General features: G+C 42.2%; 1 protein-coding gene across 2 annotated transcripts in view; it reads right to left on the reverse strand.

Annotated features, from left to right (window-relative positions):
- zc3h3 (zinc finger CCCH-type containing 3) overlaps nt 1-15,131 on the reverse strand; it is a 77,588-nt gene extending 62,457 nt beyond the window's left edge. The window contains exons 1-4 of one of the 2 annotated variants that reach the window (XM_031282369.2): nt 14,947-15,131; nt 11,794-11,998; nt 10,504-11,739; nt 7,675-7,847 (exon numbers count right to left, since the gene is read on the reverse strand). In XM_031282369.2, coding sequence (XP_031138229.1) covers nt 7,675-7,847; nt 10,504-11,739; nt 11,794-11,998; nt 14,947-14,992 — 1,660 coding nt within the window. In that variant the 5' untranslated portion in view covers nt 14,993-15,131. Of the gene's footprint in view, nt 1-7,674; nt 7,848-10,503; nt 11,999-14,946 lie in introns of both variants that reach the window. The other variant, XM_031282368.2, reaches the window with a different exon arrangement.
- Between the last annotated feature and the right edge of the window lie 407 nt (nt 15,132-15,538).

The following is a 15,538-nucleotide window of genomic DNA, read 5'->3' on the forward strand; positions in this document are numbered from 1 at the left end:
TTTCCCAGCTGACAAAGGGTGAAGATTGATGGAGTAGCTCCTAATGGCCTCTTACTTTCCCCTCCCTGTTACCAGAACACACATGCTTTATGCAACACAACAAGACCATAACTGCACAGGACTGACCTACACTGATTGATACAATTAGAGAAACAGTTAACAGGAGACTTTTAATGATTTTAATCATTACTTGAACTGTCTACATTACACCAGTGGTTCTCAAACTGGGGGCCGGGGACCACCAGGGGTCCTTGAGGGGGTTCAAGGGTGTCCCCAGCAAAAAAGGGTATGCATAAATAATGTATTTTCACTATAATTCTGTCCATAAGTAACACAATGACAGAAAGTATAACTATTTTGGTCATGGGTTTCATACACTTTCTGTAATAAAACATTTAAAGCAAAAGTCCTATCAGATGGGGGACCCTGGGATGAAATCTTATCAAATGGGGGTCTGCGGTAATCTGGCTATCACCAGACCAAGCTCAATCTTTTAAGATTGAACATTAGTCTGGGGAGTCTGCTCTGTATTTCCTACTGCACAAGAGGAGTGATCAACGGGCATAGTTCAAATGACTCTGCACGTAATTGGATAGTCCTTCAACCAATCAGACCAACGATCCGGGTGACGTAGCAGCGACAGCAGCATCAACCGGTTGCTGCACTTCGGTGGCCGCCATGTTGAATGTAAACAAAAAGCTGCTTGCCGCCGCTTCTCTATCGTCGTCGTGTTAAACCCACCAATAGCCATCAGGTGGATAAGCCAGTTTGTGATTGGTCCCCGCAGATTTGTAACGGAAGCAGGATAGATAAATGTACAGGTTTCCAGCCTGAGCTGCAGGGAGAAATCAAATCGCCGGCAGATCGGGCTGCGTTTACCCAGTCTAGGTCCGCGATCTATTGTGTGTCAGTTTAGGGGTCCTTGACATGGAAAAGTTTGGGAACGACTAAAGTACACCACAGTCTGTAGGCCGAAGACAAAGTCATGAGGAATTGGGCATGTGTCTGTTTAAACACTGGAAAGTTCCATTATTGTCAGGATTCATACCCCCATAGCCAAAGATGGCAATGTACTCAACCCCAGCAAAGCCATTTACCAATAAATGACACCGGCATTGCCTGCCATGTGTTCTCAAATAATTAGTAAGGCTTTGCCTGCGTCCTGTTAGGTTTCTGATTTATTCACACACAGCCTGGCACATGGGCCCCTCCTCTGGATACCAAGAAAACATTTACCCCCTTAACTGGGAAGGAGTCACAGTCATCTCAGGCTAAAGTTTCTGGACTCAATAGTATTGATGACACATTTCAACACTTGCTGCTCATCCCCAACCACCTCATAGATACGTAGATAAAAACTCTCCTCACACCCCTCAGGATGGCAAACAGCACTATGAGCTCATCTTGGAGTTCTATCAAAAATACATCAAAGACTGTTGGAACATCTCGAATCATTAAACTGTGTTTTTCTTAATGAAAATATGGGAAACCTGTTAAGCAATTTGAAACTTTTTCAACAGACATTATTCCAGTCATTTGACCAGGTTTAGTGTGTTCACTACTCTGTGTGTCCTTGAGGCCAGCAAGGTCCATCTGCATGTTGATCTCGAAAGAGTCTGAACTTTAATTATGGCCAGTTGACAGTTTGATGAGAGTTCATGGAAGGAGGAGGGGTCTTACAATACAGATGGTTATGAGTTACTGTTATGTGGACATACTGTATGTACAGGGGTCTGATCACTAGCCTGCACTGCTCCCTGGGTCCTAAGAGGTTAATCAAAATGCCAAGTGTTACTGTGCACCGCGTCAGAGAGCTATACTGAGCTCATCCTGCACAAGATACCATCTAACATGAGAAACTGAATCATTCACGCAACCAAATAGCCATACTGTTTATAGCAGGCACAAAGATACATGCATGCAGGGGTTGAAGCTACTTTTTCTTTTTAAATGCTAAAACATACGCAGAAAACAAACAAAAACTTTTGTACCTCTCCTACTCTGTCTGCAGTGGCAACAGCAGTTTCTGCCTAAATCATTATGGTAATGCAACAATTCTGGATGTTTGATTTGTTTGCATGTTTGTGGGCGCATGTGTCCTGCAGATGTGTGTGTGTGTGTGTGTGTGTGTGTGTGTGTGTGTGTGTGTGTGTGTGTGTGTGTGTGTGTGTGTGTGTGTGTGTGTGTGTGTGTGTGTGTCAAATGGTGACAGATACAAAGAGAAAGAAAGAGAAAGGACACCACAGACAGAGACACAGACAGAAAGAGAGGACACAGGTCCACCTGTCAGACACAGAGAGCCTGAGAAATTGAAAAGGAATGAGCAGAACGCCAGTGTGTGCACGGTTGAGTGTGTGTGTGCGTGCGTGTGTGTGTGTGTGTTCTTGCATTAGGTTAAGGTCCACACAGTGCAAATGCGTGTGTGTTGTTCGACTGATAATACTATGGGAGCACTGGAGAATGGCATTCAGAGAACGGTATGTAGAAAGACAGCTGATGGGAGAATCACACACACACACACACATACACACACACAAGCTATTAAAATCATTTGACCAATAAAATGTTCTGAGAATAATCAGTATACACGTACATTAGCTATCGAGTGACACTTCCAGTATGCACATAACAACACCAGCTGTGGGCTGTGATGTCCAAACAAACAGACAAAAAGGGAGTTAATTTCCTCTATAAGCTGCCTGTGTGTGTGTGTGTGTGTGTGTGTGTGTGTGTGTGTGTGTGTGTGTGTGTGTGTGTGTGTGTGGTGTGTGGGGTGTGGGGTGTGGGGGAGCGCAGGACAAGTGGCTGTGGTGTAAAGGAAAAGTGGGAGAAACTGGAGCAAGTGTGAACCAAAGAGTGATGCAAAGAAACAAACAAAAATAAAACAAGTGTGTGTAGTGCCAAGCTGCAGTCAAAAAAGGACAGACTGGGCTTTAGAGTGCAGTCCAAAGACAAAGTCGTTGGCAGTGATATTTAGTGATTTTTGTGTTTTCATACTTATATCATATCAAAAATGTAGTCTTTTTGCCAACAAATATTGCTATATGCTTACTTCCTGGACAGTAACATGGAGATGGAAGGTTTACCTACTGACAAGATTTAAGAACATGAAACATTTAAATGATGACCTACTGATGACACTCCAAGAGGCTGAGAGAAGATCAACACAAGTCAAAGAGAGCAGAAAACTCACAATATACAACTGGAAGGTCGTAATGTAGCAACAGCAGAGGTAGAAGTGCATAAATAGGTCTGCACAGACGGCCATGCAAAAACAAGTTCCCCATCTGTGCAGGTGCAGTAGGTAAATCAAATGTTCATTTAAATGCACTTTCACTGTTCAATCACAGTTTGGGGTAAACTGTAACTTTCCTCCATGTTTAATAATGCACTACTCTTGTCTGATTTTTTGGAATTTCTTGAACCAATCATAAATGTCAAAGGTGGGCCTAAACTTCATTTAGGTCAGCAGTGCATGGTGTAAATGGCCAGATGGCAATGTGATCATCTGCTGTAATGACTGCATGAGTCCTATTAGACTGTTGGCATATTTACTTAAAAAGGAAGTTGGTCTTAAAGCAGGCAAGTCAACATTTATATGTATGTGCAAATTAAAATGGTATCTTAAAATTTCATTTGTGGTTGCATCATGTGTCGTACATATAGTACTGTGTAGCCTACATGCATATCACTGGAGAAAGTGGCAAATGTCAGAGCGAGCAGGACCCCGATGCAGAGCAGCACATGTGATTTATGGGTGAAATAAATGGGATCAGTGTAGGCACGGTAACGGGATCCCTGAAAAGGAGGGTGAGAAGGGAAGATTCTTCAGTGGTGGTAATGGGCTCCATGTTGGTAAGCTGAGGCTGAGAGCAAAGGTGTAACAGAGTCACTCCTACTACAACACATAAACAATCTGACCGTGTGTGTGTGTGTGTGTGTGTGTGTGTGTGTGTGTGTGTGTATTTTTTATGATTTACGTAAACAGGGCTGGGGACCAGCTGAGCAGTAAAACTCGAGTAGCCAGTGGGTACCCACTTCTAAATACTATTACACCAACAATCATTTCACCCTCAGCCGTGACAGTTGCAATGTAAACAGGTAAATGATGCCGTTCATGTTACAAAGACATCTGCAAAGGAAAGTGCACCTGCACATATTTGATTCATTAGAATCAACAGCACCACCATCAGTAACATAAACCAGTTACGTAAACGTGAAAACAAGGATAAATGACAAATTGACTTCCAAAAAAACGGTGAGTTGTAAAAATTGCAGAGCTCTAGGTGCATGTGTTTTTAAAAACAGTGTCTTAAAAGAGATAGTTCAGATCTTTTGAAGTGGTGTTGTATGAGCTACTTCTCCACAGTCAGTGTGTTAGCTAGAGTAGATGGCGGTCGGCTAGTCCCCAGTTTGGAGAAGCAGGCAGGAGTACAGACACGGAAGCTAAGTAATGTACTGCTGTGGATTATTGAGAAAGCAATCAGCAGACCTACCAATAGAGAAAATAATCATTATTTGCAGCCATAAGTTGCCACACTGTGATATTAGACTTTGACATAAGTATGCTTTGCTGATGTTCATTTTACATTAGCTCTCTAAATTTTAGTTTTCAGAAAGTGATTTATAAATTCAGATGAACTCTCATCACATTAAAGTTCAGACCTAGAATAAGATTATACAGAAAAATGCCTGCAGTCTGCAAAGTGATATGCGGTCCTGGGCTTAACAAAAAAAGTCACGAGGCATATTAGCGGAGCGGTGAAGACAGAGAGGAAAAAGCCTGAGTGAGACTGGATGAGAGATGGTGAGGGAGGAAAGAAACTGGAGTGAGATAGAGACCTAAAACGCCCCAGAAGCCTGTCACATGGGGCTTGAAGCCGCACCGCTCAGCACTCTTCCTCTCTGTGTTCTGTCCGCTCCTGACATTTATCTGCTTTATTAGATTATCTGGGCTACATGGCTGTCTCCAGGCACATGCAAGCACACACACACACACATATATATAGATATACATTCACACACACCTCTGGATTCATTCCAGCCCTAACTGCTTACTTAGGTTTATGCCCTCTTTAAATTACACCACAGATAAGCGAGCACTTCAGAAAACAGGACCCCTAACACTGAGAGGAGGGGCTAAAGCTGGCCACTGAGGAGGAAATTAAGAAACATTGTTTGTGAGTGTATTATTATGCATGTGTGAGTGGTCCTAAGGTTGTTTTTTTTTAACGGGCTCATATATAGGGACTCTGCTTCCCATCATTAGTAATTCAATTTGCTCTTTATTAGCAGCTCTTATCGGAGGCACAGACGGCTACGAGCAGCTCTCCTCACTCCATCTTCCTCTGCGCTCACCCCCTGCTCCACCTCTCCTGCGTCTCGGAAAGCCCATCTTCAATTAGAGACGCATGTGGTCCTGCTGTGGGTCATTCAGGGTCTCCACATGACATAGAATACACGGAGAAATGATGAAGAGGAGGGGAAAGAAGGGAAGGACGGTGGTGGTGTGAGGAAGCATAGAAAAGGTTAAAGAATCAGAAAAAGAGAAGCAGACTGATAGACGCAGAGCCATGGGGACGAATAAAGCCTAATGTTAATCGTGATGGCTTTTCTAATGTCTTCTGACTTCATTGAGTATGGGAGATTGCACCAAGATGGGCATGAGGCGTGTAGGGTACACGCAGTATGACCGGAGGGTTGGAGGAGCAAGGGGGGTGGGGGTGGGGGCTGTAAAAACAATGATTGCTTTCCATCAGGTTAGGCCTATATTCTACAGTTCGTTAAAACAATCCAATTTGCAAAAGGATAATTATGCATTAGCTCCTTTTTATCTACTGGAGGGAGAGCGGTGCCAGGGCTTGATAGCAGCGACGCCGCCTGCCTCCACCTCTGCAAATTACTCGCTATCGGCACTTGTTCGCCATCACGGCTGAATTGGGCAATCAATTAACCTCGCCCCTCCTCCTCTTTAGAGTGTGCCTGTAAGCCGCTCCAGTGACAGCCAGCAACACAAAGCCCCGACAAGGACTACATGGGTGTGAGCTGCTGCCCTCTACTGGAGAGGGCCGGAACAGCAGCTGGCAGAGCCACAGCTGAAGGGCCAATTACTTGTTCGGTTTGTCCCGATTCCATAATGCAGACCAATTACAAGCAGGTTTTAGGTATGTGGTGTTAACACTGAAAACATAAAAGAATAAAAGGGTAACACTTTACTTGAAGGTATCTACTTAAGAGTGGCATGACACTGTCATGACACATGAATCCTAACTCTAACCACTAACAACTCTAACAACTTGTCATGACAAAAACCGAATGACACTTAAAAGAAGCATTATGTCATTAACGTTTAGGACTTTATAATGTTTATGACACGTTCATGACAGTGTCATGTCACTCTTATTTAGATACCTTCAAGTAAAGTGTAACCGAATAAAGTATACTTAAGGGTTCGAGTTTTGAGTGCTGTTGACATTTTAAGCGGATTAGCTAAAATGAATTGCGGATGGAGGTAAAAACGGCTCCAAGAATATCTTGGAAAACAAAAAAATCAGCATTAAATATTTTAAATATATATATATTTTTATTTTTATTTTTTTTACAAAATGGTAAAATACACTGATTTCTTGTGAAATGACATAGTACATACTAGATTCTACTAACATGAAGTTGGCAGTAGTCTGAGGACACGGGTTGTGCAGAACTGACACAAGCACTGAAGGACACATGATGCCAAAGTAGAAAGAAAATGAAGTCAACGAAAGCAATAAACTGAGACGCGAAGAACCATGTAAGAATCCACAGAAAATCTCTAAGAGTTTTCAATTTGCTGGAAGTAAAACCACTATCAAGTGCTGTTTAAAAGACTTGACCCAAAGATCTCTCTGATGGGCACATCCAACCTTTAACTGCATGTTCAAAATCCTCTGTGCTGACGTTGTTGCATTAAACACAGTGAGACTTGGTGATGTTTTGGGGTGGGGCTAGCAGATATAAGAGATTGACTGAACGTGTTGAAGCAAACATTTTTAACATCAATCTAATAAAAATATGGAACAAGTCATGCATATGATCCTGTCATCAGGTAAGAGGCAAAATAAAGGCCAACCTCACAGATAGCAAGACTCCAACACAATCACAGAGAATAAATAAATTAACAAAATACCAGAAAAGAGCACCCAACATGACGTTTGGCAGAGAGCACAGAGTAACAGAAGGCAGCATCACCTTGATTGGATTTGGGCCACACTTGTAGTGGGAAATCTAGTGGACATAGTGGATGTTAGGGCTGTGTATTGGCAAGAATCTGGCGATACGACACGTATCACGATACATGGGTCACGATTCAATATATTGCAATATATTTCAACACTGTGCGTAAGGCGATATATTGGGATAATTTTATCATTTTAGAAAAACTAATATTTAAAAAAAGACATGATGTGCATAAAAGTCAAAGAAGTTTACTTTAGGTAAAGAATTAAGTACACAGAAAATCAAACTGCCAGTTTGGGATTGTGGTTCACAGGTTCTTAGTGAGCTAATTCTTATATGCTAAGTTCAGCCATAGCTACATTGTTAGCTTCTAGCAAAAAGTCACGATACATAGGATTTTCGATTGTTTTCCCACCCCTGCTACAGTATATACTAGAATGTGAAGTATGTGCTTCTTACTTGTCCTTGATGAGGTGGGGGAGAGCCGCCTCAACTTGTGTCTACCAAAAGACACAAGCTCCCTGGAGGGGGTCCTCCGGACTCCTATGGGACTCCTGGTGGAGCTGTGCATCCGACCCCGCGGGGAGTACCTCACTGCTGACGGGCTGGTCCCCTTCTCTGAACAGCCTCCGCTGTGGTCACAGGACAGCGGGCAAAGGAGAACAGTGTAATCAGTAATTCACTAGAGCTGTAGGAGCCAAAAAAGTAGTTTTTGTTTATATTTAAAGAACAATAGTTATTATTTTCAGACTTCCCATATTTTGGTTATAGTTCTGATCCACTGATTTTGATTGACAGCTATAGGCCACTGATTGGCAAATCGACCACACCATAGTAATTGTGGGTGTGGTATAATTGATAAAGGGAAGTTGGAAACACGGGTGGAGGGTGTGTTGGAAGTCCTAGCTTTAGACCAAACACAGTGTTTTAACCACATCTAGTCATCCTGTTTCATCTTAGTTGAGATAATTTAAGAAACCATCAGTATTGTTTATTTTCCCTGATTCACACACATGCAACATTAGCCTACAACGTTTAGGTAGGATCATAAAGATTTATTTCTATAGGTAGGATATTTGTATTTAATTATTATTTTCAAACAACGACCTCATGTCTGGATCAACAACAAAGGAACAAATGTGCGTTAAAACCGCTCTTCTGTATGGCCAGGTTGGTTCAGTGGTAGAGCAGCCGCACATGTACTGAGAGGTTTATGCCTCGACGCAGAGGTCAAGGGTTCAAATCCGACCTGTGACAAATTCCCTGCACGTCTTCCCTCTTTCTCACCTAGCTGCACTGTCAAGTAAAGGCAGAAAAGCCTTTATTTAAAAGCCCTATATCTAAAAAAAAATAAATAAATAAAAATGCTTTTCTGTTGCTGGGGCAGTGGCTATCATTTTGAAACGGAATAGCCACTACAGAGCACATGTGTCAAACTTAGGGGCCGCGGGCCAAACCCGGCCCCTCGCAGGTTTCAGTCCGGCCAATTAGGGTTAACAATCAATTTATTCTAGTTGGGCGCCAAACCCAAAAAGACAGGAAAGTGTTTTTTTTTTTCAAAATGCAATTACACAACACTCAGAGCAGAATTTGGCAGATTTGATGACTTTGACACTCAGAAAATCCCACAGAGAGTTTTCATATTCAGGCTGAGAAACAGGTTGCTGTGAGTCAGCTGTGTGGTGGCCTACTTTTGAAAATGTATTCTTTTGTTTGATTTGCTAAACTCTATGATTGCTAAGGAACCTTTTTTTGCTGAGCTTTGCAGGGCTTTATGTCAACAAAAATGCGACAGAAGTCGAAATACGCGAAAAAAGTGTCGGAGAAAGCAACGAAAATAACAAAAGAATGTGACAAACGTCCAAAAAAGCAACATGCAGTAATACAGTCAAAGACATTTGACTTTTCTTAATAAAAGCATGTGAATAAACTATACTTGTCTGGCCCTTGATGTGATTTTCATATTTCAGAGTGGCCCTTAGTGAAAGTGAGTTTGACACCCCTGCACAAGAGGCTACTATTCAGCCAATGATATTGAGAAAATTCTATTTAATTCAAGTATTCTGCCATACTTTGCTGCCACCATCTGGCAAAAGACAGCTACACTAAAGAAATTGGAATAAAGAATAGGAATTGAAATGTAATGTAAATGTATTGTTGTATTGTTGTAAGTGTAAAGTGTTGTACGACCGACAATTGTGTATGCTGTCTATGCATATTTTAGTTTTTTTCTGTAATAATAAGATATTGTGAAGTAGGGGCAGGACTGTACAGTGGCCCTCATAAGTTTATGAACCCATGCTAAAGTTGACTAAAAAGAGGAATAAAAAAATCATCTTTTGGAAATTGATCTTAATGCCTTGATTAAAAAAAAATGAGGAAAAATTCGACCTTTAAGAACACCAGTTTTCTTTGTGAATGAATAATGTATCGTAAATAAATAAATGTTCTTCCTTAAAATACAGGGGGCATAAGTAAGTACACCCCTATGTTAAATTCCCATAGAGGCAGGGAGATTTTATTTTGAAAGGCCAGTTATTTCATGGATCCAGGATACTATGCATCCTGATAAAGTTCCCTTGGCCTTTGGAATTAAAATACCCCCACATCATCACATACCCTTCACCATACCTAGAGATTGGCATGGGGTACTTTCCATAAAATCATCTCTTTTCTCAATGCAAATCAAACCAGCTATTAGGCTAACTGAAATAAAACCATGCCAATCTCTAGGTATGGTGAAGGGTATGTGATGATGTGGGGCTATTTTAATTCCAAAGGCCAAGGGAACTTTATCAGGATGAAATAACTGGCCTTTAAAAATAAACATCTGCCTGCCTCTATGGGAATTTAACATAGGGGGTGTACTTACTTATGCCCCCTGTATTTTAAGGAAGAACATTTATTTATTTACAATACATTATTCATTCACAAAGAAAATTGGTGTCCTTAAAGGTTGGATTTTTTCCTATTTTTTTTAATTAAGGCATTAAGATCAATTTCCAAAAGATGATGTTTTTATTCCTCTTTTTAGTCAACTTTAGCATGGGTTCATAAACTTATGAGTGCCACTGTATAAGCATTACTTTGGTAAAATTGGATTGTTTTGTCTATGTGTTTTTATCTTTTGTTTTATATTGTTTTGTTGTTTTCCTTTACGACACACTGTTGATTGATGGATATAAATACAGATCAAATCAAATTGAAAAGAACATATGTGGAGAAGGTGTCAGAGCAGCAACGTAAACTAGAAGAAAATCAGATCATGCCCATGTTACTATTACTTACCTACTAGCAGACTTCCTAATGATTTTCATCCTGCTGCGGAGCTTGAACCCAGAAGGGGAGGAGGAGGGCATAAAGGGGCTACGTTGGGTCACAGCTACTCCTTTCACTCCTTTGTTGCTTTTTTCTGACGTCCAGTGGAAGGCAGATCGGCGACGGGCCACCGCTGTCCCTCCCGCCACTGCCGCGGAGGTACTCGGACCCCCAGCCTTCCAGCGGTAGCGGCTACTCGTTGAGGAGTTGGTAGAGGAACCCGCGATTCCCTTTCTCATCTTAGCAGAGGGAGTGGAGGCTGCTCTGAGCTTCTTAGTCACCTCGCCCTTCTCCAGAGCTCTCTGCGAAAGTGCCAGGGCTTTGGGCGATAGAGACTTTCGAGGGACTTTAGCTTGGGCTCCAGCGGAGGAGGAGACCCATTTGTACTTGGAGGTCTTGGGGGCCACACTGATCGAGCTTAGCTTTCGGGGTAGCTTCTTGCCAGGCGTTCTCTTGTTTGTGCATGATGGGGAGCTTCCACTGGCAACTCCAGCTCTTGAGACTGACGCTGGGGCAACAGCCACAGCTTTGCCTTTGGGTGAGGAAATAGAGCTAGCTTGTGGAGGGTCCACTCCTCCCATGTTGCGGCTCTTTACCCAAGTGAACTTGGATTTTTTCAAAACAGACGCACTGACTTTGGCTTGGCCCTGGCTGGTGTGAGACGTGGGTTCGATGGAAGGTTGTTTTGATACTTTAGACACAGAAAGAGGTGGTATGGTATTACCAGCCATGAAAACTGCCGGAGTAGTAATAGTTGCTTTAGTCTCAGTGCTGGTTTTGCTTGACAGGGATGGTTTGATGAGTGCCGGAGGGCTGCTCTGCAAACTGGTCGAGGTGTCGGCCCGAACTGAAGACAGCACTACTAAAGGACCACTGACTTTGTTTTCTGGCAAGACGTCATGGCTGCTTTCAGTCCTCTCCTGAAGATCTTGAGTCTGTCCGTGAAGCGGTTCACGTTGCACAGTAGTAGTGCCTGTTGAGCTTGAATCTGCTGTTCCATCTTCATACCGAGACACAGCCGCTCCGGGTTTTCTAACAGCATCTGCGTTTTCTTTCTTTGCCGCAACTCTCCCTGTGATACTGTTTGTATGTCCCTCTCTCTTCTGCTGAGGGATCCCTGATGATAAAGTGGCAGTTGTAATTCTATCACTCTCCTCTCCTCTGCTTTTGCTGGGCAGTGAGGTGCTGTAAGATATACTGTGGGAACTGGACTGATGAACAGAGGAGGAGGTAGAAGCCGAGGGACGTCCAACAGAGGACTGGGAATTCTTGTTGCTCAGCGAGTATGTTTTCCTCCAGCTTCCACGGCTCTGAGGAGCATACAGTCCCCCTCTGGAGCTGTGAGGATGGGTGACAGATGTGCTGTGACCTCTGCCTCTGGCTGATGTTGGAGCTTCTGGATGCCTCTGCTCATCTCTTGCAAACGGGGTGTCGCCATGGACACTCTTATGTTCATTGATGAGATCTGGGAAAACAGGAGTCATTTAGTTGTACAATCCCATACACAGGGTTGGGTATCGTTAGGATTTTTACGATGCCGAACCGGTACTTTTAAAACGATTCCGATTCCTAAAAAACTGAAAAATGAAATCAAAGATGTAATATGTTTACTAGCGATCACGTGCAGTGAATGGTTAAAGGTCCCATGACATGGTGCTCTTTGGATGCTTTTATATAGACCTTAGTGGTCCCCTAATACTGTATCTGAAGTCTCTTTTATATAGACCTTAGTGGTCCCCTAATACTGTATCTGAAGTCTCTTTTATATAGACCTTAGTGGTCCTCTAATACTGTATCTGAAGTCTCTTTCCTGAAATTCAGCCTTGGTGCAGAATTACAGCCACTAGAGCCAGTCCCACAATGAGCTTTTCTTAGGATGTGCCATTTCTGTGTCTGTAGCTATTGAGGAGGAGGGGGGGGGGGGGCAAGGGGGAGGGTGGGGGTGTGGCCTTGACCAACTGCCACTTTGCTCGTTTGAAAGCCATGATGTCTCTCTCTCTCTCATGGGTGGGCCAAATTCTCTGGGCGGGCAAAGCGGAGAAAGGGGAGGTAACCTTCCTCCTTATGACCTCATAAGGAGAAGATTCCAGATCGGCCCATCTAAGCTTTCATTTTCTCAAAAGGCAGAGCAGGATACCCAGGGCTCGGTTTACACCTATCGCCATTTCTAGCCACTGGGGGACCACAGGCAGGCTGGGGGAACTCATATTACTGTTAAAAAACCTCAAAGTGAAATATTCATGCCATGGGACCTTTAATATGCTTTTACGTCCGTTTTGGTGAGCCCAGAGGGAAAATATGGCATTTTAAAAGCAGCCTACATTTATGGTAGCTAGCTATCGATAGACTACAGACAACGTGTGATATTTTTACGTCCGTTTCAGAGCGACAGAGGGAAAATATTTCAGTCGACACATTAAGTGGAACTGAAATGAGGAACCGAAATTTGCGTTCTAATCCGGTCCGATTCTTACCGGTTGCATAGGAACCGTAGCCTGGTTGACACCAGACCCTTCTCAGTTGTAACTAAGAGTGGGTCTGGGAAAGGTTCATTGACAGTTCATTTCCAAAGGGGCGTCACCAACGGACGCCGCTCAAATGCCTCTGGGCGCAATTGGATAGTCCTTCAACCAATCAGACCAACGATCCGGGTGACGCTGCTCTTCGGTAGCCGTCATGTTGAATGTAAACAAAAAGCTGCTTGCTGCTCGCCGTCGCTGCGCTATCGTCGTCGCGTAAAGCCCGCCTCAACGGTTGTGACTGGTGTAAAGCCCGCCTCAGCGGTTGTGACTGGTGCCTCGATTTCGGGGACAATGGAAATGGGTTTGAACGGGCTCTTCGCCAGACTGACTTGCAGAGCAAATCTCAAATTTGCCGGAAGTTTGTCAGGGTTTACCCAGGCTATAGGAACCGGGTTTGGGTACCCAACCCTACCCATACAGAGTGATAAACAACAAGAAAACAGAAACCATGTAGGAGTGTCAGTTTACCCAGCTAAATACATTTCTCACTTCACTTTAATTGCATTTAGTCATGTAGATAGTGTTGGTTAGTTTGAAGATGAACAAAAATAATTGTGAGTGGATGCTTACAACATTAAAAAATCCCATGTTAAATAAAATTCCAGTACCTTTTATATCTATTTCATGTTGTAACTTGTTTGTGTCATTATTCACTGAGCGTAAACAAAACTGCCTCTCTGGGAAATTACCACTCAAACGTTACACTACTGTTCTATAATGATTGGACACCTTGGAGCGACATATGAGTCATTCACCACCAGCATTACCGTCATCAAATGAGGAAATATCTTTCGGAAGAAAATTGTTCATCTGAGTTTGAGTTTAGTTTATTTATAGAAGGGGACAGCGCAAATTAATAAAACACATGATTTCCCATGGGTTAAAAAAAGCCAGAATTAGCCAAAAGGCTATTTTTCATCTGTAGTCCCCTGCCTTCGATGTTAAAAAGGCTTTTTAAAATAAAAAAAAAAAAAAAAAAGCAAAACAAAACTTAGCATAAAGCGTCACAGAGACAGAAAACAACAAGACAAAATACAACACATAACTTAGCATAAAACAAGACACAACAGAAAAACAGAAAAATATACAACAAGGCAAAACAACACGGTATAAAGTGAAAAAAATATAAATTAGAGCAGACACAGCCATTAAGAACAATAAGAGCAGTATTACACTAGGGGGAAACAATAAATAAAATTCATATATGTTGACTCAAACTAACAGAATAATAAATAAGTGTTAGTGCTGACATGTATATGTATTGACCACCCAGTGTTAGCTGCAGAGTTCCAGGCTCCTTTAACGTCAGTCTATGATAAGGAGTACTGAAGCTGTTCTGGCGGATTGTAGTGGAACAATTTACACTTGGTGTTGTGTTTTCCTTTCATTGTCACCCACCAGTAGCGTTACTGTGTACTCTATACTGGGGCGTATGTCGTTAGTTAAATACCGCCAGGTGTAACGTTAAGTGGAAAAACGGTTTTCTGTAACGTGAATGCTGAACCGACCATTAGCTAGCTAGCTAGCTAACCGGTAACGTTACTCCTCGCAGTTGAATCATTAACGTTAGCTAAGCTAACCTGTTGACAGCGAACTAGTTATTTACATCCAATGGAAATTGAATACAGAATGTATCAGCTAACTAAAGCTACGTATCTACCGTTATACATGTCGTGTATCATGAAGGGTAGAAAAAGGCACCAGCGTCTCTCCTGAGACGTGTGGGCAGTTTGTACTGGAGGCAAAAGCTAACGGTTAGCCCAACGTTCATTTTTGAACACTTCTCACATCCACACGACAGCTCTGAATGTAAAGAGCGTAACCATTAAAAACATGTTCTAACCCCGGCTGCTTCCACATAAAGCGACAACATTTAACAAGAGAGATTTACTTTGTAGAAGTTCAATTTGCCTCTTCAGTGCTTCTCTCTCCTCCATGTTTACAACTGAATCGTTTGGTCATCAAACTACGACGAAAATGTGCGCTTTCGGATGACGTATTTTACACAGACCAATCACAGAACGAGGTCTGCGATGACTAGAGGTTACAATTTAACCCTGAGTCTTATCTTACAGGTCAGAATTACATTTGAGCGACAAGTGTCAACCATTTTTATTTGACAGGAGTAATTGGTAGGCTTTTATAGACACTCAATGTGTTCAATATTAGTTTAACAAATTATTATTATATACATTATGAATTTGTTTTTTTCAATTAGGACCATACTCATTGACACATTAACTGATTTTATAGCAGGTCGTTTCAAAATGTCTTTTTTTCGGCTGACTGTTTTGATTTATTTTTTATTTTACATTTCTGTTCATCACAAAGTCAACTGGGTCAACAAGTCACTTCTTTGCCAGAAAGCGGTTCCAGTAAAAACTGTTTAAAAAACTAATTTTAGTAATTGGGGCCACTGTTCTACAGAAGACAAGTTGCTGTTGTGTATGTGTTTATTTTTTAAATATTGTACACACAACAAA

This window comes from Sander lucioperca, chromosome 11 (genome assembly GCF_008315115.2).
Source record: "Sander lucioperca isolate FBNREF2018 chromosome 11, SLUC_FBN_1.2, whole genome shotgun sequence".
Classification (NCBI taxonomy): domain Eukaryota; kingdom Metazoa; phylum Chordata; class Actinopteri; order Perciformes; family Percidae; genus Sander; species Sander lucioperca.